We start from the raw sequence: 22,015 nt of genomic DNA, 5'->3' as shown, positions 1-22,015 counted from the left end.
TCAGACAGCAAGTTCCCCACCTGGAGGGCGTTGTTAAGTGCATTGTTAAGAGAAGCTGGGGGAAAGCAAGAGAATGCCCTAGGGTAGCCTTCCCCTCCCCTTCCCCTTGGTGCCCTCCAGATGTTTTTGAATACAACTCCCAGTATTCATAACCATTGGTCATTGTGGCTGGGACTGATGGGAGTTGAGGTTCAAACCATCTGGGGGGCATCAAGTTGGGGAAGGCTGTGCTAGTACTACCTTATTCCTGTAGTTCCTAAAGAGGTCTCTTAACTACTGTTGCTACCAATAAAAAGGGGGATATGTGATCCATTAGAATTTGGCTTTTATTATAGGGGAAGTTCAGAGGAGACAAAACATAGCAAGGATAGTAAAATCTCTCTCTCTCTGTCTCTACACACACACAAGCACACACGGGATTCCTTCTGCGAGTGCCTATCCTTATGGAGCTAAAATGGCAGCAACCATGAACAAGAGGGAGGTATTACCATGCTTGGGGAAACCTTGAGGGTTGCAAAACTACAACAAATCTTTAGACAAAAAACCTTTAGGAAAAAAACCCTGCAACCAGGCAGCCCAATAGACTGATCATGCCCAATGGGGACAGAATGTTGACTGGTGGAGGGGGGAAAATGGAAAGCCAAGGGGAAATGAAATAGAGTATCCTGGAAAGGGGCATGGCTGGCTGACTGGAACCCTGAAAAGGAGCACTGAAAAGGAGCACTGCGCACTGCAACATTTTGTTGCAGGTCCCACTAGTAAAAGATGCTGGGTTAAAAAAACTAACACCACTCTCATTCCCTAGGTTCAGAAAAGGTTACCTGTTGTATACCAGATGGCGTTCCCATAGACATCACTGTGAAACTCATGGTCTGCTTGGTTCACCTGAATATCTTGGAGCCTCTTGATGTAAGTACAAAACAGAACAAAGAAAAACATGGATAGTGAATTTTGTATATGATACCACAGTATACCAAGAAGGGTCCTGTCTTAAATCTGGGGCCTGGTCCAACTGAGACCCACACTAAACAGATGCGAAGGTACCAGTATAACTCAAGTCCACTTGTGTGAAAGAATGATGGTTTATTGATAGAAAATGGATGCAGAGAATAAAAAGCAAAGAAAGAAAGCTTACACACCTCATAACTCTTGGTTCAATCACTCCGGTTCTCAAAGAAGTGACGGGCGCTGTCCCAAGGATGGTTATCTGAGTAGGTGGTGCACCTTCCCTCTCTCAGACAAGAACTGGTAACAGGCCAATCTGCTCAGGAGTTTATAAAGCACATCTCACCGAGTTAGAGAAGTGTCAGAAAGTACACACACACTGCCCCCCTCCCCCTTTACCAAGGCCTTTCTCTCTTGGCTGCAGATGAAGTTTCTCACAGCATAGAAAGAGCATCCTTATCAACTGGAAGGCACACACTGTGAAGAGCAACTGTGCACTGTCTAACACCTGTTAGTAGCAAAAAGTGTGACCTTCACTGTATGGGAATATAGCTATGAGAAGCAACTTCATAAAAATTGCCAACAGCTCTACCAAATCAGTATACATATGCCATTAAATACTGCATTTGACATCTGACTGCCCACCATTCTTCTGAAACCAAATCCAGTTCAGGTACAGTGAAGGCAGATATGCTTTTGGCAGCAGCATGGTGGTGGAGGTCCTATGAAAATACGGCCTGGGATCCAAAGAGGAGCCTCTGCCCATGTACAAGCCCTGTGGGAAATTTGCCTTTTTAAAAAAGCCAGTCCTCTTGCCAAATCACAAAGTGCTTCTGAAATGCCCCTCAGTTGCATCAGCAGTTTGCCATGTGGCATCAGCTGTTTGCCATGTGGCATTGTTTAAGAAAAGGAGATCTGAAGCCCCCTTGGGCTTATGAAACTAATTTTGGGGGACAGGGGGGATCCTGGCCATGAGCAATAACAATACATAGCAGGGGTGGGCAACATTTTGGCCCCCAAGGACCCCACACAACAGAGGGTGGATGTTCAGAGGCCACATGCCAATGAGCGTGCAATGGGCTTGGCCTGAATATACACACTCATCTCTCTCAAACAAGTACACGCACGCGCGCTTACGTGCATGCAGAAATCATACACACACTGATTGTCCTAGAGTGGCAGATGGGTAAAGGATACACTGAGCATCTTGAATATTGCACTGTATGCGTATGTGATGTATTCAAAGTCTCGCTATGTAAATCTAGGCCATAGGAATGGGGTCAGTTCCTGTCCTTCAGCATCCCTCCCTCTTCTACTCTCTGTACACGGGTGCTTTGGAAAGAATGCCAGTGGGGGATATATTTGGAAGATATTGCATTGACATTTTTCATCCACTTGGACTTTTTTTTGAAAGTGGGGAGGGTCAATCAAGTGTGAAGGATCCAACAGGAATCCAGAATTGTACCTATGGGATCTCTTAGTGGGGTGGAATCCATTCAGCACATCCAGTCCAACATAACGTAACCCCACCACAACCCATTTTGATATTTCTTTCCTAGTATTTTTCGCAAGAAAAATTGTGTGTGAAACTAGCAAAATAAAGTATAATACTCGGAAGCAAATCCTGAAAATTCAGGTAGGAAAGAGCAAATAAGAATGTCTAGCTCTCTTTCTTCCAAACTCCCCATCGATCAGGGCATCTGTGCTTCAGAGGAATAGTAAGGATAATGTTCATGTTGTACATTTCACAATACCTTAAAGTTGGGGTCCTTTCTTGATAATGATTTGGAATTAGTTGGTTTGCATTAGGGGAGTGGGCCACTGCAGTGTCAATTGGGATATGATTTTTCTTGTATATCTATTATTTTAATCTTCTTTAAAGTTTTCGGAGAAATGTATTAATTGCTACATGCAGAGTTCCTATTTTAAAATATACAAGAATTTCTGTTAACTGGTTTTGTGTATGTTCAGGATAAGGGTTTTAATTTTGGTGTGTATAGTTCACTGTGCTTGATTTTTGTTGCTTGGCAAGCTTCTGTTGACCTCATTAGTGGAGCAAAACCCAGAGGATATGGGAGATTTGTACCTCGATGTCGCCGAAGCATTCCTTGACGTTGGAGAATACAATTCTGCACTCCCTCTCCTGAGTTCCCTGGTGTGTTCTGAAAGATACAACTTAGCTGTTGTTTGGCTCCGTCATGCAGGTAACCGGCTCTGTTCAAATGAATGGTAACCTCTCCTGGCTCAGTAGGATGTGTTGCATTTCATAATTTCAGGCTGCAGTCATATACACAACTGGAAGTACATCCCGTTGAACTCAATGGGGCTTACTAGACAGGCAATTTATGGTCCCGGTTAAAGGCAGCAGTGAAGAGGAACGTCTTCACAGCCCTCCTAAATACCTGTACTGAAGGGGCAAGATACAAGTCAATTGGACAGGAGTTCCAATAGTTCTGGGGCCACCACCGTGTAGACCTTATCTCTTGTGCACACCAGCCCAACCAGTCTTCATGGCAGTTGCTCAAGAAGGAGCCCAGAAGCAGATCTTATTGACCAGGCATTATACTAAGGGCATTTACCATGTGTGCCTCAGTTCATCTCTTCTGAACAGGCATGTTTTTTATTGCTGGACCAGCAAGGAACTGGTACTGGCTGTCCACATATCAGAAGAAAGATGGTGCCAGTTAGCTACTGCTTAGGTGGAGAAGGGGAGCTGAGTCTGCTTGCAGAGGAAGATGTATTGATTTTATTTGATTTATACTCTGCTTTTCCATTAAAAAAAATGGTGCGCAAGGTAACTAACAGTAAAATGAAACTTAGTTAAAACGGTCATAAGAAGAAAAAGATTAAAAGCACAATTGAAAAATGCAACAATAAAAGAAATACAAGCAGACTGGGGTTCCAACGCTCCTATAATGTATACATCAAAATTTTAAAATACAGGTAAGAGCTGTGGACACGCCTTGTTTTCCTTTCTTTCTAGAGTGCTTGAAAGCATTGGGCTACATAGAGCGTGCTGCAGAGAGCTATGCCAGAGTCGTCGACCTTGCCCCTTTACACCTGGATGCCAGAATCTCACTTTCCACCCTTCAACAGCAATTGAGCCGGCCTGAGAAAGCCTTGGAAGCACTTGAGCCCATGTATGACCCAGATACGCTGGCCCAGGATGCTAATGCTGCTCAGCAAGTAAGCATTTCTCTTTTAGTGTGAGTTGTATTCTGGGGTCTGACTGGATGTGAGGGAGGAATGGCTTGGAGGGTAGAACACTAAGGGGAGACTGAGGGGCAGGAGTTTCCTGGAGTGCAGAACGTTGTGGGCAGAGGAGCACTTGCGATTTGTCAATTCAAGGGCCTGTGACCAGGATTGGGTTCTTAGAGTAGGAACAAGTCAAGGACAGGTGGGGAACTTTTTTCTATAAAGAGCCACATTCCCTCGGAGATAATTTGTTGAAGGCGGCATGGTTGTGGTAGGTGGGCCCAGAGCCAAAAGTCAGTTGAGCCATCCCTTCCCCGCCTCTCTCTCTCCCCCACTCCTTTTCTCTCTCTGTCTCTCCCCCATTCCTATTCTCTCTTTCTCTCCCCGCCACCCCCTTTTCTCTCTCCCCCACCCCTTTTCTCTCTCTGTCTCTCCCCCACTCCTATTCTCTCTTTCTTTCTCTCTCTGCCACCCCCTTTTCTCTCTCTTTCCCCTCCCCTTCTTCCTCACTTCGCAGCAGGCTGCTGGAGGAGGAACAGATTCCTATTGCTGGTCTGAACTGATAGCTTGCAGAGGGTTTTTGAACTTAGGTCAATAGCTGCATCCAGTCCTAGGGCTGCAAATTGCTCACTACTGGTCTAGGAGAAGACGTCTCCTGTTCTGAAAGTTCTGTGTAAAAAATAAAAATAAAACAAAAGAGTAAAATGACAACAAAGAAATTCATAAGGTAGGTAATACTGCACTTAGCAACAAACATAGTTTGATATTTGTTTTCCACTTTCTCATGAATAAAACCTGTGAAATTGTTAATACTGGTCTGTCTCCCATGGAATGTCCATTTTAAGGGTTTGAACATCCACCCCAAAGCAAAGTGTTCATGGTGAGATTGTGACACTCTGCACTCTCTCTCCCTTTTTCCCTCTTTCTATTTGAATGTGCCTTCTAGAGTATTGGCTTTTTGTGGCATTGCATTTGCTTTACTCAGTGAATAGACTTCACATTTTTCTTGCCTGTTTAGAGCTGGTCAGAGAATGTGAAAGCCCCAAGGGAACTACTTTAAATCTGTGAATCTCTGGCTTTCTTAGGCAGACTGGGTAATTTTTCACCATGCCACTGCACCCTCTTATTTCAGTTATTATTTTGGAGAGGTTTCCGGTGGCTCAGAGAAAGAACTTGTGAGCCTAGCGCATCCAAACAACTTTACACATGGAAACAGTTGCCATTGACACTGGTCTACCTCTGATGCTGACTGATCTAACGACCTCTTGCATCCACATGGAACTTGCACACCCAGAACTTCAACATCTTCCTGCTGGCAAACAAGACTTGTTCGGTCAGGCACCCAGGAACATATGAAAGAGACCAGTGACAGGCATTCATGCTGTAGCTTTCCAAATTCCTACTTCCTATATCAGCACTGAGATTGTGTTGTGAAAACTCTTGTCTATTAGGAGCAGGACAGAGTAGCAGCTATTTCATACTGTTTTCCTAATAGTCATCAGATTGTATGAGCTTTATTTATGTTGTTCTTTTTGTAAGTGTTTGGATTATTTGGAAGTGACTGAACTCCTTTTCAACAGTTTTCTGATAATATAAATAAATGCAATTTACTGTCAGAAGTTTTTAGGTCAAAGGATCTCTCCTGCCCCACCAAATCATGGTGGGCTTGTTTCTAGGATTTGTTCACCAGTTCTATTAATGTTTGTGAAGTACCACTAAATGCAAGAGATGACTTTGTGTGATCCAGCTTTCCCCCTTCAACATTCAGGAATTGAAATTGCTGCTTCATCGTTCGACACTGTTGTACTCTCAAGGCAACATGTACGGCTACGTAGATTCTCTGCTCACCATGTTAGCCATGCTCTTAAAGGTAAGCTAATTCTTGCACCTCCTCTATCACATAGCACCCCTTGTTCGAGGCTCATAAATGTGCAGTATCTAGTGCATGCTGATTAAATGACAAGTGGAAAATGACTATAAATTTAAAAAGCATATATGCTGTTTGATAACTGCCTCCTTATAGACATGAACACCTTGGCTGTGTTGAGCTACTGATACTTTGACCTATGGGAGGTCTCAGGCAATGGAACCCCATGGATACCAGTCAATTTTGACAGTGCCATCTGATTTGGTTAGCCAAGTTTTATTTATTATATCCAAACTTTATTCACCATCAGCAGAAATACTGGCAGTTTTTATCTGGATCACTCACCTGTGCTGAGTTTGGAATTCTGTCAAAAATTGAAAAAACGATTGGTTGTATCTGACCATGGAATCAACTGTAGCATGGTGTTCCCAGCTTCAAATGTGCTCAGAATCTACAGTATTGGACCCTTTTGTGACTGTCTTCCAGGTTGCCATGAACCGAGCTCAGGTGTGTTTAATATCCAGTTCTAAGTCTGGAGAAAGGCACCTCTATCTTATGAAAGTGTCAAGGGATAAGATCTCTGGCAACGATGACCAGGAAACAACAAACTGTGATGCAAAAGGTAATGGGTAGTTGGAGGGTGTGCACGTTCCGGGGGGGGGGAAATTGGCTTGTCTCTTCCTGAAAACTGGGTTTTAAAATCTTCTCTTGCCTGCTTCCTCCTTTGTGGTATAGGACTGTAAGTAGGGGATCTGACTTCTAATGTACAAGATTGGATTATTTCACCACGTAATATTATGAATCTGTGTACAATATTATGGCTCTCTTTTGTTTGGTTGTTTTGCAAAGGCATGCAGGTCACATGAATTTTGCATCTTTGTCATATTTCTGCTCTTTAAGGTCCAGCACAGAAAACGGGCATTTTGAAGAGAGCTTTCTTGGTAGTGGCCCCCAAGTTGTGGAAACAACTGCCTATTTGTTTTGACTGATGATGCTTTTTATCATGCCTGTTTGGTTTTGTGGGTTCATTCCTTCCCCCCGCCCTAACAGTATCTCCTTCACATGGTTTTATTTATGGTTCTTAATTGTGCTTTGGTTTTATTTTTGTTGAGAATTGTTCTGTCTTGAGAACTGGCACAATAAAAGGTGGGCTATAAATGTAATAAATAAATAAATAATTGGCTTATGGTTCCATTCTAGCAATATTTGTGGTGCTTACAAGTGTGCTGACAAAAGATGACTGGTGGAACCTCCTGCTGAAGGCAATCTATGCTTTGTGCGACCTTTCGCGATACAAGGAAGCAGAACTCCTCGTGGACTCCTCACTGGAATACTATTCGTTCTATGATGACAGGCAGAAGCGCAAAGAACTGGAGTACTTTGGTCTCTCCGCTGCAATTCTGGACAAGAATTTTAGGAAAGCTTACAATTACATCAGGTGAGCCGTCCAGAAACGCTACATTGAGTTGAAGGCTGATCAAAGCAAACTGGTTGCAAGACCCTCGCTATTGATCAGTTGTAGATTAAAAGGATGCTGCTGCTCAGGTCTGCTGACATGTATTTGAATCAACTTTTGTTTGTCTCACAAGCTATTTCTTCCCCCCCACCCCACCCCCTTTTGGAGTACGGAGATATATGACACGTGGATAGGCTGTTATTGTAAAGCATTTACATTAAAAACAACAATAACAATGTGCAGACTTTAAATATAATTTGCAAAGAGGCAGAAGGCAGCTTAACTGGTGACATTTTTGTTACAAGTGTTTCCCATATCAAAGTTGTCTTTTCTGGCAATTTCATGTGCAACACAGTAAGCATTTATGCAGTTCTTTGGGGGTGCTCAAACCAACTACAGGTCCATGCAACAGCCCCATCTGTCTGGCCGGTATTCTTATTATCCTTGTTGCAGCTGGGTATGTGTGTTGAGGTGGCAGAATAATTGTTTGCTAAAGGCCACCTACTTGCTTCATAATTGAGGCGAGATTTCAGCTTGGGACTTCCTGTCTCACAGCTTGTGCTCTTGGTGACTTTACACTGCCTTTTAAAAAATATACCTCTTCATGGTTCCCCACCCCCCTGCACAAATCATCAGGTTGTCATCACAAAATTCAAACACAGTTGGCTTGAGTCAGAGCTCTGCCTACTCTGGGCCAATAAAATAATTTGTCAAGGAAATGCAAATTTTGCACTTAGATGAAACTGCCTATTTTTGTTCTGCACCATTTTTTTCTCTAAGGTTCAAGGTTTGTTTGTTTGTTGCGAGGGCTGCACTGGAAGAGGCCGTGGGAGACTGAAGAACAGTTGGGCAGATCAGAAGGCAGCCAGCTGTGAGATGGTGCTGCAGAGCCTCAGAGGGGCAGGCACTGTTTTTGAAATTCTGCATTATTTTGGGTAAAGGACAACCCAGAAACAAACAGGCTCATTTGAGACATAACAACCTTGGTCTAATAAACCTTGGTATGTTATCCTTGTCCCTCCCTTCCCCTCGCATGCCCATTTTCAGTGCTTCTATCATGGTTTATTAACCACAGTGTCCCACTGCATCCAAACCAATAAACGATGGTTTAGGCTGCAGTCCTGTACTTAGGAGTACAGGATGGGGCTTGCTTCTGAATGTACATATAAAGGATTGCTCTGCAGAACTCTGTTTACAAACCAGGATTAGGTCAAGGCAACGAGAGGCAGTGATGTGGACACAGTCTTAGAATGACTAGATTCCATGTTTGTGTGGGGAACACATAATCTTAGTCTAGTTCAAGGGCTTACTGGGCTAGTAATGTGATTTGCGTGTTGGAGGACTGGGCACAAGACTCTCCTCCTCCTCTCCCATAAAGAACATGTGATGATGAGTGATTTCCAGCTCCCCTCTTTGATGGACAAGACTCCTGTAAGTTGAACCTCCCTGTGGAGCACCTGCACTACAGGTTACTTCAGGCGCATGGTGGATGGGGCGGGCTCACACCCTGTTCCTCCACCGCACCCACTGCATCACCCAACTGTCTGGTATATGTCTGAACCAGGCCGTTGTCTTCAATGATCCCTTTGTTCACTGCACTGATGAGTGCTCGCCTCTTCCATAGGATAATGGTCATGGAACATGTCAACAAGCCCCAGCTTTGGAATATCTTCAACCAAATTACCATGCATTCGCAAGATGTCCGGCACCATCGTTTCTGCCTTCGTTTAATGCTGAAGAACCCTGACAATCGTGCACTCTGTGTCTTAAATGGCCACAATGCCTTTGTGTCTGGCAGTTTCAAGCATGCTCTCGGTAAGATCATGACTACCATTCACTCAACATCACAAGTGCAACCTCTGAAAATGTGCTGTGTGGAGTTTCTCTGATTGTACTGCATGTTTTCCGCTCTTTAGTGTGTATATGTCAATAGATAATGATGCTAATGTAGGACACTGGAAGCTCTTCAAAAGGCTGTGTGCCTGCTGATGCGCTTGTAAAGCTCTTAACCACTGAGAGGGGATAAGCATTATCAGAACAGACTGCCTATTAGGCAGACCTCTGATGAAGTGGACTCTACACCACAAAAGTGTATGCCATAGTAAACATGTTTGTCTGTTAAGGTGCCACAAGGCTCTTTGCTTTCGTTTCAGTAGATTAACACAGCTACTTCTCTGGACATGGTTAGGAAGACAGATTCCAGGTTTGGATGATCACGGGGGTAAAAGAAGCCATCGTGGCTTCTCCCCCCCACCGCTGTGTGTGCTGCGCATAATTACCCGTGCTGCAGCATGGGTTGCCATGTCGTCCAAACCCCATGCATGGCGCAGTGGGGATGGCTTCGTACTCACCCTACAATATGCAGTAGGGGTTGTAGGGTGGGTATGACGTCACCCCCGCTGCGACCCATGCAAATTGCAGTCACATGGGGGGCAGGGGAAGGAGCCATGATTGCTTCTTTTACTCCCATGATCTTCTGAACATCCCCAGCAGGTGGTGGTGGTGAATTGGCTTTTGTGTTTTAGATTAAGGAAACAAAGTAAAGCAGTTCGTTGATGTAATGCTCCTTGGTGGTAGGAGCTACAGGAAGTTTGTTAACAGTGGGAAAGCCACCACACAACAATTGATGATCAAAAAGAGAAAGGAGGATGTTCTGATTTTTCAGAATACAAAGTTGTGCATACAGAATGACAGCAGCTATCACAGAGAATACTGTGATCGACGATGTAAGAAGTCACTGGATTGGATCCAAACTTGGTCATACTTAGATTTACTCATGACTAACTTAACCCCCATTGATTTTCAATGGGTTTACTCAAAGTATACCTAAAACCCGGTTTGCATATAATGACAACCCTTGGGCTGTATGTGTGTAAGTGAGTGAGTGAACTTGCTGCCTTCCTCCTGTTCACTGCTTCCACTTTAGAAAATAACCCATGAACCATGGTTTGCTGTTGGGTTAAAACTCAGGGTTGTTTCCCCCTCATCAAGGGGGTGTTCCTGGGTTGTTTTTGATAATGGAGGCAAAGCAGAAGTGGGAAGCAGCAAGCAGGCAGGGGGCAGTGTGCTGACACCTGCATGGCCCCGACAACCCATGACTAATTAACCCATGGTTGGTTGTTAACATGCAAACCGGGTCCAAGTCTGGATCCTGCCTACTGTCTTTATTATTGTTTCTTGTTCCAAGTATGTTTGAAAGCTTTTTCAGTAAAAAAAAATAAAATTTTAATAAAATTCCAAAGCCATGATTTGTTTCCTTCTAGGGCAATATGTTCAAGCTTTTCGTACTAACCCAGATGAACCCCTCTACAGCCTCTGCATAGGCTTGACTTTCATCCACATGGCATCGCAGAAATATGTGTTAAAAAGGCACGCCCTTATAGTCCAGGTGAGTTGTCTCTCACACACACACACACACACACACACGCTCTCACATAATGTGCATCCAGCGTTTAGAATGTGTGCTTTTTGAGTTATAGGGTAGGCCTCTCTGTGGTTCTCCCCAGGGATATCTCATGAAGAATTATATTGTGTGCTGTGAAGTCATTGGAGATGATGTTGTTATGGCTTTAATGATAATTTAAAATACATACCTTGTATGTATATTTATTATATTAGTGTATGGGGTGGGGGACTATCTTAGGATGGGTATTCTCTGTGTTAAAGTACTGGCTTACTGTGGAAAATGTGAGGGTGAGTACTTTAGATTGCATAATGCACTCAGTCACACAGTGGGCAAATAGCCCACGACTATTTATTTTTAAAATTAATAAATCATGCTTCATCCTCAAGGGATTCCTGGGCGGTATACATAATGTTATGAAAATCCCCCGAACAATATTAAGAATAAAATTACAATGTAAGTGGGCTAAACCGTTATTCAACCAGCAAACAAACATACGTGTGTCTTTTTTTCTATTAGAAGCAACCATTGATCTATTTTCTTCTGGGTTATAGCAAATAGGCTTTAGCAATCATAGTTCTCTAGTTAATATGGAAATTATATTATTGGAAGTGCTATTAATAAACTGACACAGACTACTTCTTTTTCTTATCTTCATAATAGATTTTATCCTGACTTTCTTTCAGTTAAAGTGAAAGGAGCTTTTTCGTTCCTTTTGATGTATGTATGGGAGAACTTTATAGACCCTAAATGCCATAAGATGAAGGCACTTCTGTCCTCGCTTCCTTGGGGAATAAGCCTCATTGAACTTAGTGGGGCTTACTTCTAAGTAAACATGCTTAGGCTTGATATCCACCTCTCTCGGATATGGCAACAGCAACCCAGCAGAATTTTCTCACTGTTCATTTAGTTTTCTAGCTTATGGCTAAAGTCTAAAATCTAATTTAGATCTACCTTTAAAACATTAGAGTACAATCCAGCTTCAGCAAAGCACTTTATCATTCATAAAACCAATAGAATAAATATTGAACTCCAGCTAGCCTGTACAGCCTTAACCCTGGCCACTAAAGCTCAAAGAAAAATGAATTTGCTGGTAGGAGCAAAGAACTCTAATATTTCTGGTAAGCCTATTCTGCTGCTTGTATCCTTGGCACAGTAATGTCTTTTTCCCTTTCTCATGATTGCTCTAGCTTAAGCCAGTTCTGTTTCTTTCATTCATTGTTACATTTGGACATAACCAGCCAGCTGAAATTGCAGTCATGGATTCCATTTTGGGTGTGCTTCTTTTACTGTTCTAGAAGAATGAGCACTATTCACAGCACTGGGGTGGTGGGGGGATGAGACAGTTCGGCCCTATTAGCCTCCTTTTGTTACAGTGGAATGCTGAGATTTACCGAGAAAAATGGTACGTGAAAAGAAAGAGGGGACACTCGAGTGCTGTCAGCTCAGCTTCATCTGGCAATCATTTGGATTGTTTAAAATGGCCCGACTGACATTAATCATATTCTCTTCTGTCCGAAGAAATAGGAAACGACTCCCTGTCCTGTTCTTTTGCTTTACTTTCCTGAATAAATTGGGACTGCAGGTGCAAATAAAGATTATGGAGGGAGAGGGAAAGATGACCTATTGAAGCTGCAGTAGTGTAGTTCTGTCAAAAGGATAGAATAAGGAAGCAAAACGATCAAAGTACCATGTAATGCGTACTGTGGGTAGGTAGCCTCAGACAGGCTTGATTTCTGTCTTCATAGATAGGCCCTTGATCATTTCTTCTTCTCTGAGCCCCTGCATCTCTTCGCCCAGTTGCCACCCACCGAGTCTCAGCATCTGACCCGGTCCTAATTTTGAAAAATTAGGACCTGGTACTGTGTCACCAGTAAATTGACACAGGAGACACTCTTTTGCTGAAAAAATTCTGCAGAACCCCTGAAGAAAGCCTAAATAAGAAAAAAGGCCAAAACGCTTTGGGCTTCTTACAATAAATTCTGTTTTGCATCTTGAGAACCAGTTTCTCTTCTTTGTGATAGTCTTTTAACTTAAAAACATGGTTCCATAGTCAAACCACTGAACTAAAAAATGCCAATTTTTAATTCAACTCTTCATTCTCTTGTTGCCCTTATTTAAAGGCACAGTCCTGTGCATCTTGAGACAGGAAAAGATCCTGGCAACTCCCAGCATTCCCCGGCCAGTCATGCTTTTTTTCAGTTGCTGGCTGAGAAATCCTGGGAGTTGTAGGACTTTTGTCTGTCTAAATATGCACATGATTGTGCCCTAAACTTTTCAAAGCTGATTTAAGAGATCTCACTGGATTTCATGGGGTAAAGGTGGCTCTACTTTTGATGTAGAGTATCACCTTTGGCTTTTTTTCAGTTACTTGTAATTTCTGGTTTTGATATAAGAGCTCCTTTCCCCACTTTGTACACAGGGCTTCTCATTCCTCCAGCGGTACCTGAGTCTCCGTGGTTCTTGTCAAGAATCTTTCTACAACTTGGGTCGTGGCCTTCATCAGCTGGGATTGGTACATCTAGCCATACACTACTACCAAAAGGCACTAGAACTTCCCCCGCTGGTCCTAGAGGTATTGTATGGAAAGCTCACAACTGTCAACAGTATTCTGTTATAGTTAAAACACAGACACTTTAACCACACTTGCAAGGTCCGAGAACCCCCAATTGATGTTTAACACCCGCACATGCATGTTATCCCCCTTTCCCATGCCATGCACCCAGGAAATAATTCACAGAATATGCATATTGTATAGTAACACTCTAGAATGGTAGTCCAAAGCAGCACCACTCTAGAAGTTTTAAATTAATGAAAGATTTAAAGTGTATTTTCGAGTTGGTGGCTGCTGAAAAACAGGATACCAATGTAAAAAACATAAATAGATAATCCATTTAGGAAGTCTGCATACAATAGACATTCTTAATGCCAGTTCCCCCTAACCCAACCCACAAGAGCCCGTGAGGTTAGAGCCCAGGGGGGCAGTTTTGAAGAAGACATGTTCAAGATTTGGCACCCATAAGTTGTGCTCCAAACTTACTTCACAGTCAGGACCAGTTGCAAGAATGTTGTATGTTTTATCTTGTAAACTGCTTTGGGATTTTTAAATGGGAAGCAGTAAATACATTTCCTGAAATAAATGAACAGAATACATTTTATAGAAAATCATGGTGAGGCAAAGCACCAGTTCAGATATGAGGAATGGCCTCTTTATGTCAAATCATGTAACATGCAAACTGAAAGTTCAGCAACTGCAGCAGCTGTTGTTAGGAACAGCTGGACTGTGCCTGTACATTATAATCCAGCTGCTTCCATCTTCAGTCTGTCTCCAGTGCAAATCTGCCTAATAGAACTTCATATTGTTCTGACTGTTGCTGGAGTTGCATAGACTTTTTGTGTGGAGAGGCCAGACATTTCTCTCACTGCTTCCTTCACTTGAAGGAAATCTGCCCTTGAGAGCATGATTTGGGAGCTGACTTTTGGAGATCACAGAATCTGCTGCTGCTGAACTTGCAGTTTGCATGTTACATTATTTGACATGAACAGACCATTCTTCACACCTGAACTGGCCCTCCCATAGTGCTACAGGGTGAGAAGGATGGGAAGAAGTTGCCCGTGTAAACTGGCTTCCCTGTCATTTCAGGCTGTTATTTTCCCAACAGCTTGTACATGAAGCTTGCCTCTTCAGAATTTATTTCATCCTCTCTGCTGCCCTGCTCTCCACCACACAATATTATAAGACTTAGTTTGCCACTGGGCTTTTAAGAAAATTATTCCTGAGGCCATATTTATGCATAAGTCTTTGTATTATAGCCATCCTCGGGCGTGCCTGCCTGCTGTTCACTAGGTTCTAAATGAAGCAGGATAGACTTTTTTGTAATTTTCCTATCTAAAAAAAGGCATCGCCTCTAATTATGACTTCAGGAGTCCATTTTGGAGGAAATAGGCTCTGAAAATCCAGTGAGAAGATATAGTGAGCATGTCAGGTTCCACTGTGCACAATTCTAAAATTTGTTTAAAAAAAAAAGCTGCCTGCCAAAGTTTGCATTTTGAAAGAAGACGCAGCCTATTTTTTACAAGCAAGAATGTCAGGTATAAAACTGTTGGCTAGATTGTTTGTTGTGCACAACATGTTACTTTACCCCGGGAATTGCTGTTGCAAGTTAATTGTTTTTCTCCCCCAAATCAGGGAATAGAAGCCGACCAGACAGACTTGCGAAGGGATATTGCCTTCAATTTGTCACTCATCTATCACAGCAGTGGAAATACTAGAATGGCTCGGAAACTGTTGTATACGCATGGAACTGTGTGATGAGAAAGCCAGCACAGAGGACAGCTGCCTAAGAAGAGAGATTGCTTTCCTTGCTTTCAAAGGGAGAGTAGGCTGGTAAGGTCCAGCTACCTCTGTCTTTCAGTGGTACATACACCTGTGAGAGAATCATGAAGGAAATGTCAACGCTGAGGATTTGTGACATATGGCAACCTATGATGTCTATCATAAGTGCTCAGATGTTTCTCCTCAATGGTTAAATGTGAAGCAGTGGAGAAGATAGGCTTTAATTAAGAACATTCCTGCTATGAATTGAGCAGCTCTGATATGAGTCAGGTGGTTTGTAGCCTGTAGTATTTTTTAAGCTATACAAATCTGAACTAAATAAAGTCACACGTAATAGGTGCCAGGACCACTCGAAGCTAGTCTAGCATACAGTAGCTTTGAAATTTACTCAGAAAATTGTGAAAGCTGTAGTGGGTGAGCTTAAAAGAATCCAGCACTGAGGGCCAAATTTGGTTTTTGTACCTTCAAGTGGTATTAGAGCAGATGGTTGCTTATAGGAGTGCTGAATATACACAACTCCTGCTTCTGAAGCAGATCATCAGTTGGAAGCCCAGTGAACTATTGATACACTTTCTGTGTGTTCTTACGTGTGTGTTTGTCTAATTTATAAAGGGGGGAAAATGGTGTCCTGCTGTTACTGGATGGTGGATGATTAATGTGCAGTTCATCTGTTTTGGCCATGGTAACATGCCAGCAATAAACACTTTCCTGCTTTTCTGAAACCTAGAGTTGGAGGGGGATGACAGAACGTTTCTTGGTCAGATTCTACCCATGTACTCTTGATGGCCAGCAGAAAGCAAATGCACCACCAAGTATAGCACTCCTTTGGGCCTAGCCCTCCAAAATTTCCTTCTAGAGGGAAAATACATAGCAGGAACATCTACAGCTACTCCTGTGCACATTTAACTAAATTTCACTGAGTTTAGAAGCCTAGCATGTATTGGATTACAGCCTTGACCTTTCTTGTCACAAGTTCCTTCGCATACATTGCTCATATCTTGTGAAAGAAGTAATTTGATTGCATGAAACCTACTTCAAGGAATGTTCTAAAAAAGAGTTTAGCGTTATAGGTTATTTCTCATTTGTGTCACTTTATATTCAACAAGTAAGTCAGGCTACAGCTGAACCCATCATGTCTTCAGGCATTATGGGTTAAGCAGGAGAATAATTAGGCTCAGATTTGTGAAACAGTAACTGAAAGACACAAACAACAGTTGTAGAAAAGTAAAAGTATATTTTAGTTCTTAATTAAATACACACACATATACATTACATCTACACAGCACACTGCAGTAGTCTAGAATGGAGATCAGAAGTGCAGCACATTATCTCACCCATGATTTATGGTGAAATGCAGCAGGTCAGGCTATGTCTTTTGATACTCTTGGATCACTCCTTTAAGACTTTCTTTTGGAAGCTCAAGCAAAGTTATCTAGCTCTGTAAATTTATCAGCTACCCTACCAATTTAAACGATCCTATAATTGAGTATTCAATTTTTATTATTGTTTGATATATATGAAAATAAAAATCACCAATGATATAATGGCTTGCTTTCTGGCTTTGATTGTTTCTATTGTATTCTTACCTGATAATTAACAGTTAGGCACCCACATAAATAATGATCTGGGAGAAGAAGGGAGGAGGCACCAACGAGAAGGCTACAGACCAGTCTTCCCCAAGCTGGTGCTCTCCAGATGTGTTTGACTACCACTCCCATCACCCCCCCAGCCAATGACTGTGCTGGTTTGGGGATGATGAATGCACATCTGGGAGGCCCCAGCTGGGCAAAGACTGCAATACAGCAACTCAGGTTAAAGATGATTGATTCATCAATATAGGGTCTGGCTACTATCCTTGTGGTAGTTGCAAAGAAAGAAACCTTTTCAGCAGGTACTTTACCATCTATCACTGCAATTTTATAATGGGAGATGTCCTTGCCCAAACTATGCATCACCACAAGAGTCTTGGATACACCAGCCCCCTATGCAAAGTAACCAGTGTTGGAAGAGGGAACGTTTGGAAACAAGGACTAGATTGCATTCCCTTATTATCTACAAGATGATCCCTTTAAAGGTTTCAATGTTGCCATTTCTAAAAGTCCCAAAGGCTCTTACCCTCCGTGCATTGCAAAGAAAGCCTTTCTTTGGTCATTGTACCCAGTACAGCACAAACCAGATGGTGGGATTGGCACAGTGCTGTATCTCTGCACCTTGCCCCCGCCTGTGTAAGCTCCATCCTATTTGAAGATATATAGTCACAGGGGTCTTAAAGATTCCTGCTCATAAAATTGCATTTAGCACTGGGGCACATATAAATTACTGTTTAATAAAAGTTGAAAAGTTCCTTGGAGGCATTTTAAGAGTTAGTTGAGCCTGGTACTTAATAAAGATTTAGAGGTTGCCCAGTCAATTTGTGTGTGCATATTTATATTTAAAGGACTTTCCTTTATTAATATAGAGCACACCTAGGTCACACAGGATCTTCTCTACTAACATCAGTAAGCCTTTGCGTTCTCACACTTTGAAGAGGCCCACCCTTTGGCCCCTCCTCGGTGTCAATACCACTGGCAGCACATGGTGGCGATCTTGGCCTGAGAAGTGGTGGTCACAGGTGCAGGGTCATGAATCCCGGCCTGGACGCTCCTGTGCAAGCAGCTCATCGCTTATTTAGCTCATTCAGATATTTTCTGGAGATGAACTTCAGATGGTTCTTGGTCTCCCAGCGCTTCAGGCATACCTGGCTAGGCTGCTTCACTGGCCTTTCCTGTTGACAGATAGGATGTTTGGTCAGAGCTGCGAGTTCTCCGAGAAGATACATCAGAAAATATGAATGTATAGTGAGCTGTTCAGGCTATTATTTTGATCTGGCCAAATCTACATCTTATCTGCCAGATCCGTAACCACTCACAAACTTCAGTGATCTACAAATCTGGTAAGTGGATGTTAGCTAATGTCATATAGACAGAAGTCATAGAACAGTCTTGCAAAAATGCTAATATGAGGCCACCCCAATTTTATTCAAGAAGCCATCTCTTCATAACGCATCTACCTTAATTCCTGAGGTACAACTGAGTTTTGTTTGATTTTAGTAAGGTGGGAGCCACTTCAGCTCGTACAAGGACCTGGTCTGCAATTTCTTGCCTCTCCCCTCCAGTGGCAACTCTCTATGCGACGTCTCATGCCATTTTTGACGATTCCCCAGTCTTCAGATGCAACATATGGGGGGGGGGGGGGCTGTAGTCCATGGGGTGAAACTTCACTTATGTGAAAATACAACCCAGTGCCTTCAATATTCTTCTCTTGTTTGTTAAGGGGTGGGCATGAAGGGTTAAAACTAATACAAACCACCAACGTTGAAGAAGTTGTGTACAATCCAAGAAATAAAGGAAGCTCATTTCTGTCCTCCCCCTTCACATCACATACATTGTCTGAGTAATCCTTACAACCACTACCCCAGAAGGTGAGTCAGCTTTATTATTGACATATAGCAGATACAAGGCTGAGAAAGTAGGTGACTTTAGGCAAGCCCATAAATTCACGACAGGGATGATATTAGAATGAGGAACTGCCCGGGACCCAAGTCTCTTCTTCAAATTAACCAACTGTGGAGGAGGAAGGGAGGCAGGCTTTGAGTAATGAACAACTGTTAGCAGTTGATAAATGAAGAAGAAGGGGTGTAGAGCTTGTTAAGGATTATTCTTCCAATTAAGGTGTCAACTGTTTTCCTCATGGACTGTGTGCCCTTAGAAGGTGTATGAAAAGCAGGGCACAATGCAATTTCCATCCTGGGAAAGCTGCACTTGTTGGATTGCTTCCCCTCAGGAGCCCTTTCAGTCCGCCGTCAGTGAAAAGAGAGCAAATCTACCTTTTGTGAATTCTTCAGTCGGCCTTAAAAATGACCCCAAACCCTAAACACCGTTTTTTGCAAGCAACCAGCTTCATAGCAATAGCACTACATTTTACAGGTACTCACAGAGACCTGTTTTGCATGTGGGTGAATTTCCCCATGAAGCTTGCCCTTTTGCATTTTAAAAATTCAAGCTGCAGCAGGGAAGCACCACAGCTTGTTGTTACATGCGAAGCCAGTGAGGGTGGGTTGCTGGAGTGGTTAACAAGCTACCCAGAACCCATGGCCTGTTTTAGGGTTGCGGATGGCTTAACCACCCCAACAATCCACCCTCAGGTTCACATGTAACAACCTGCTGTGGCACACCGCTGCCACAGCTTGAATGCTCAAAATGGCAGCTGGCGCTGCAACGAGAAGCCCCGCAGGGAAATTCACCCCCAGTGGCTTCACGTTACATGCAAACCAGCTCAGTATCTCTACTATACTCCCTTTGGACTAGTCATGCTCTCAACAGCAGCATACACAAGGGACCAGCCCACTAGTGCCCCTGTGCCATGACAACTATTTTGTTTGTGGAAGATATTCCTTTACTCACCTCTTCCTCATAGTTACATTCAGCAGGATTCTTCTGTTGTCTGTTTTTTGCCAGCTCACGCTGCAGACTATCAAACTTTGACTTGAACCAGTGGTGAGCTTCCTCCAGGTTAGCAGTTATCTGAGGTACGGAAGGAGAGATCAGAATCAAAGTACTGTTTACTGGTTGCATGTGAACGCAGGCAGGGTCAGTCAAATTTCATCTTCAAGCTCCAGGTAGTAGATTTTAAAGAAAGGGGTACTGAAGGGAGAACAAAGCCAGCATGGCTCTCCTGGTCAGCAGATGTGGGAAGGGGCTTCCAATTATTTTGGTTATCATGTTGTAATAAAATGGGTTGACTCGTGTTGTCAATTTTGCACACTGCCAAAATAAATACCATGTCCTTGCTGTAGCCACTTTCTGAATCTAACTGTATTACACTGTGAGTCGAGGATCAGACACACATCTTACTCAAATAACAGGATTATTCTACAAATTCTTAGTCATTTCAGGGTCCCTCTACTTGTATCTGCTACCTCCCCCAGCTCAGTCTGCATTTAATCATCAAAAATATCATGTTTATTTATAAAAAAGGGGGGGGGGGAGAAGCAAGGGCAGACATATATCTACTTGTAAAATTAGAACGTATGTATTCGGACATGAAATATTAAACTGGCAAAAGACACACACCTTAATAACTGCTACTTTATAATGTCAACGTTATGCTGGGTAAATTCAATGTAGTAGTATATAGACATTAATTATTGGTTTACTTTGGAAGTGTCTGGCAAGCAAGAAGACAATGAATTAAACAGGTCATGCCAGTTTTCATCATATCCATAAGGAGTAAAGCCTTGCCAAACTTAAAGCCACATAATAAACAACTCTGCCCCAAGCTGCTTTCTCCTCTGCTTTTGTACCAACCTGTTCTGACTCTTTACCAGCATCTTTCAGTTTCTGTTCAGTATCCTCTTTGCATTTCTTCAAGTGCCTGATTGTGTCTTGTAGAGCCTAAATGTACAGAAAAGTGTACATCAGAATAAACTTGTTATTCTTCTACAAACAGCCTCCACATCATTCATGCATTCCATTTCTATACCACCCAAGAGTCAAAGCTCTCTGGGTGGGACATCAATTAAGAATCTAGACTAGGAATAATAGAAATTGCCTCGTGCCTGATTTGATAAATATAATTCACTTCTTTGGATCTCTTTGTTATGGCTTCCTACATTGTACCAAGCAAGAGGGCAAGGAAATAGGATTTTTGATGGAGACCTGAACAGTTACCGTCATAGATAAAATGCAAGATGGTCAGCAGCTATAAACCTTCAGCTCGTTGGGACTGAGGATCCGTTACCTGGCACTCTTCTTCAAGCTGTTTCCGTCGTTTCCGCTCTCCTTCCAGCTGGCTGTCCAGATTTCTGTTTTCTGTTGCCATGACTTGTTGATTTTTGGCCAGTTGCTGCATCTCACTTTGCAGGCTTGTTAATTCAGTGACAAATTCTTTGATGCTAAGGGACTAGACATGAAAAGAATCAGATCCTGTGACGGCATGCATACGTTTTAATCTACTCTTAACTCCTAGCATACCACAGAAAGGTATTCTACCTGCTCATAGTTTTTCTTTTGGTACTGTTCCTTCAGCTCTTCCATTTGCCTCAACTCTGATTCAATCTCCTGAAAATATATTTCACAAAACCGATATGAAAGCATTCAGAGAAACTGCTCTTCTGTGTCACATATTCACTTCAGCACCTACTCTCTCCTCTTTTTAGATTTCCCAAACCAAGTCCTTCATCTAAGGCTGTACCAGAGGGAAGCAGGCAGGCAAACAGTTGAATTCCCCAGATTGTGCCACAAAAGGTAAGGAGAGGAAGCCTATAGCAAAGCCCCGCAAGACAAAATATTGCTCTGTGACTCTCTTCCTGCCTTGCCACATTATATGCCACTTAGATACAAAAGTGTGGCACAGGGTATGGGGTGGGAAAAAGGGTCCTGTAGTATGAGCTCTGGAAGATTGATTAATTGATTTTAGAATATGTATATAGTGCTTCCCATTATCAAAATCCCAAAGCAGTTCACAATATATTACAAAACAATACATCATGTATTGTAGAACAACATTTAGATAAGTTAATGGTTGGGAAAAGTCAGGGTAAACAAGTAAGTGTTTAATAATCATCCAAAGCTTTTATGCCACTAATAGCCAGGGAACTTTAGTAACATGGCTTCTCCCAACCTAGTGCTGCAGGGGACACACTAGTAAAAGGTCCAGGAATTCAAGTGCTAGTCAGTGCTAGAATTGACAGCCCGAAGCATATTCCTTATTACAACTCATCCCTGTTCCCCACTCCATCAGAACTATTCCCAAACTCTGGGAGGGAAGCAGGAA

The 22,015-nt window shown here is 42.7% G+C and overlaps 2 protein-coding genes across 11 annotated transcripts in view; one reads left to right on the top strand and one right to left on the bottom strand.

Moving 5' to 3' along the window:
• GTF3C3 (general transcription factor IIIC subunit 3) overlaps positions 1-16,744 on the top strand; it is a 45,086-nt gene extending 28,342 nt beyond the window's left edge. For both annotated transcript variants that reach the window (XM_084816706.1, XM_084816699.1), the window contains 10 exons: positions 806-909; positions 2,978-3,149; positions 3,929-4,131; positions 5,909-6,010; positions 6,494-6,629; positions 7,208-7,445; positions 9,088-9,278; positions 10,727-10,851; positions 13,289-13,441; positions 15,056-16,744. In XM_084816706.1, the coding sequence (XP_084672832.1) occupies positions 806-909; positions 2,978-3,149; positions 3,929-4,131; positions 5,909-6,010; positions 6,494-6,629; positions 7,208-7,445; positions 9,088-9,278; positions 10,727-10,851; positions 13,289-13,441; positions 15,056-15,178 (1,547 nt within the window). In that variant the 3' untranslated portion in view covers positions 15,179-16,744. The remainder of the gene's footprint in view (positions 1-805; positions 910-2,977; positions 3,150-3,928; positions 4,132-5,908; positions 6,011-6,493; positions 6,630-7,207; positions 7,446-9,087; positions 9,279-10,726; positions 10,852-13,288; positions 13,442-15,055) is intronic.
• CCDC150 (coiled-coil domain containing 150) overlaps positions 16,419-22,015 on the bottom strand; it is a 32,091-nt gene continuing 26,494 nt past the window's right edge. For 8 of the 9 annotated variants that reach the window (XM_084816582.1, XM_084816538.1, XM_084816549.1 and 5 more), the window contains 5 exons: positions 21,232-21,300; positions 20,981-21,142; positions 20,548-20,634; positions 19,645-19,764; positions 16,419-17,966 (listed from right to left, as the gene is read on the bottom strand). In XM_084816582.1, the coding sequence (XP_084672708.1) occupies positions 17,859-17,966; positions 19,645-19,764; positions 20,548-20,634; positions 20,981-21,142; positions 21,232-21,300 (546 nt within the window). In that variant the 3' untranslated portion in view covers positions 16,419-17,858. The remainder of the gene's footprint in view (positions 17,967-19,644; positions 19,765-20,547; positions 20,635-20,980; positions 21,143-21,231; positions 21,301-22,015) is intronic. The other variant, XR_014785297.1, reaches the window with a different exon arrangement.

This window comes from Heloderma suspectum, chromosome 1 (genome assembly GCF_057233095.1).
Source record: "Heloderma suspectum isolate Gila_16-S chromosome 1, 16-S_ref, whole genome shotgun sequence".
NCBI lineage: Eukaryota > Metazoa > Chordata > Lepidosauria > Squamata > Helodermatidae > Heloderma > Heloderma suspectum.
The sequence above is the reverse complement of the archived record's forward strand: the minus strand, read 5'-3'. Positions and strand labels throughout refer to the sequence as shown.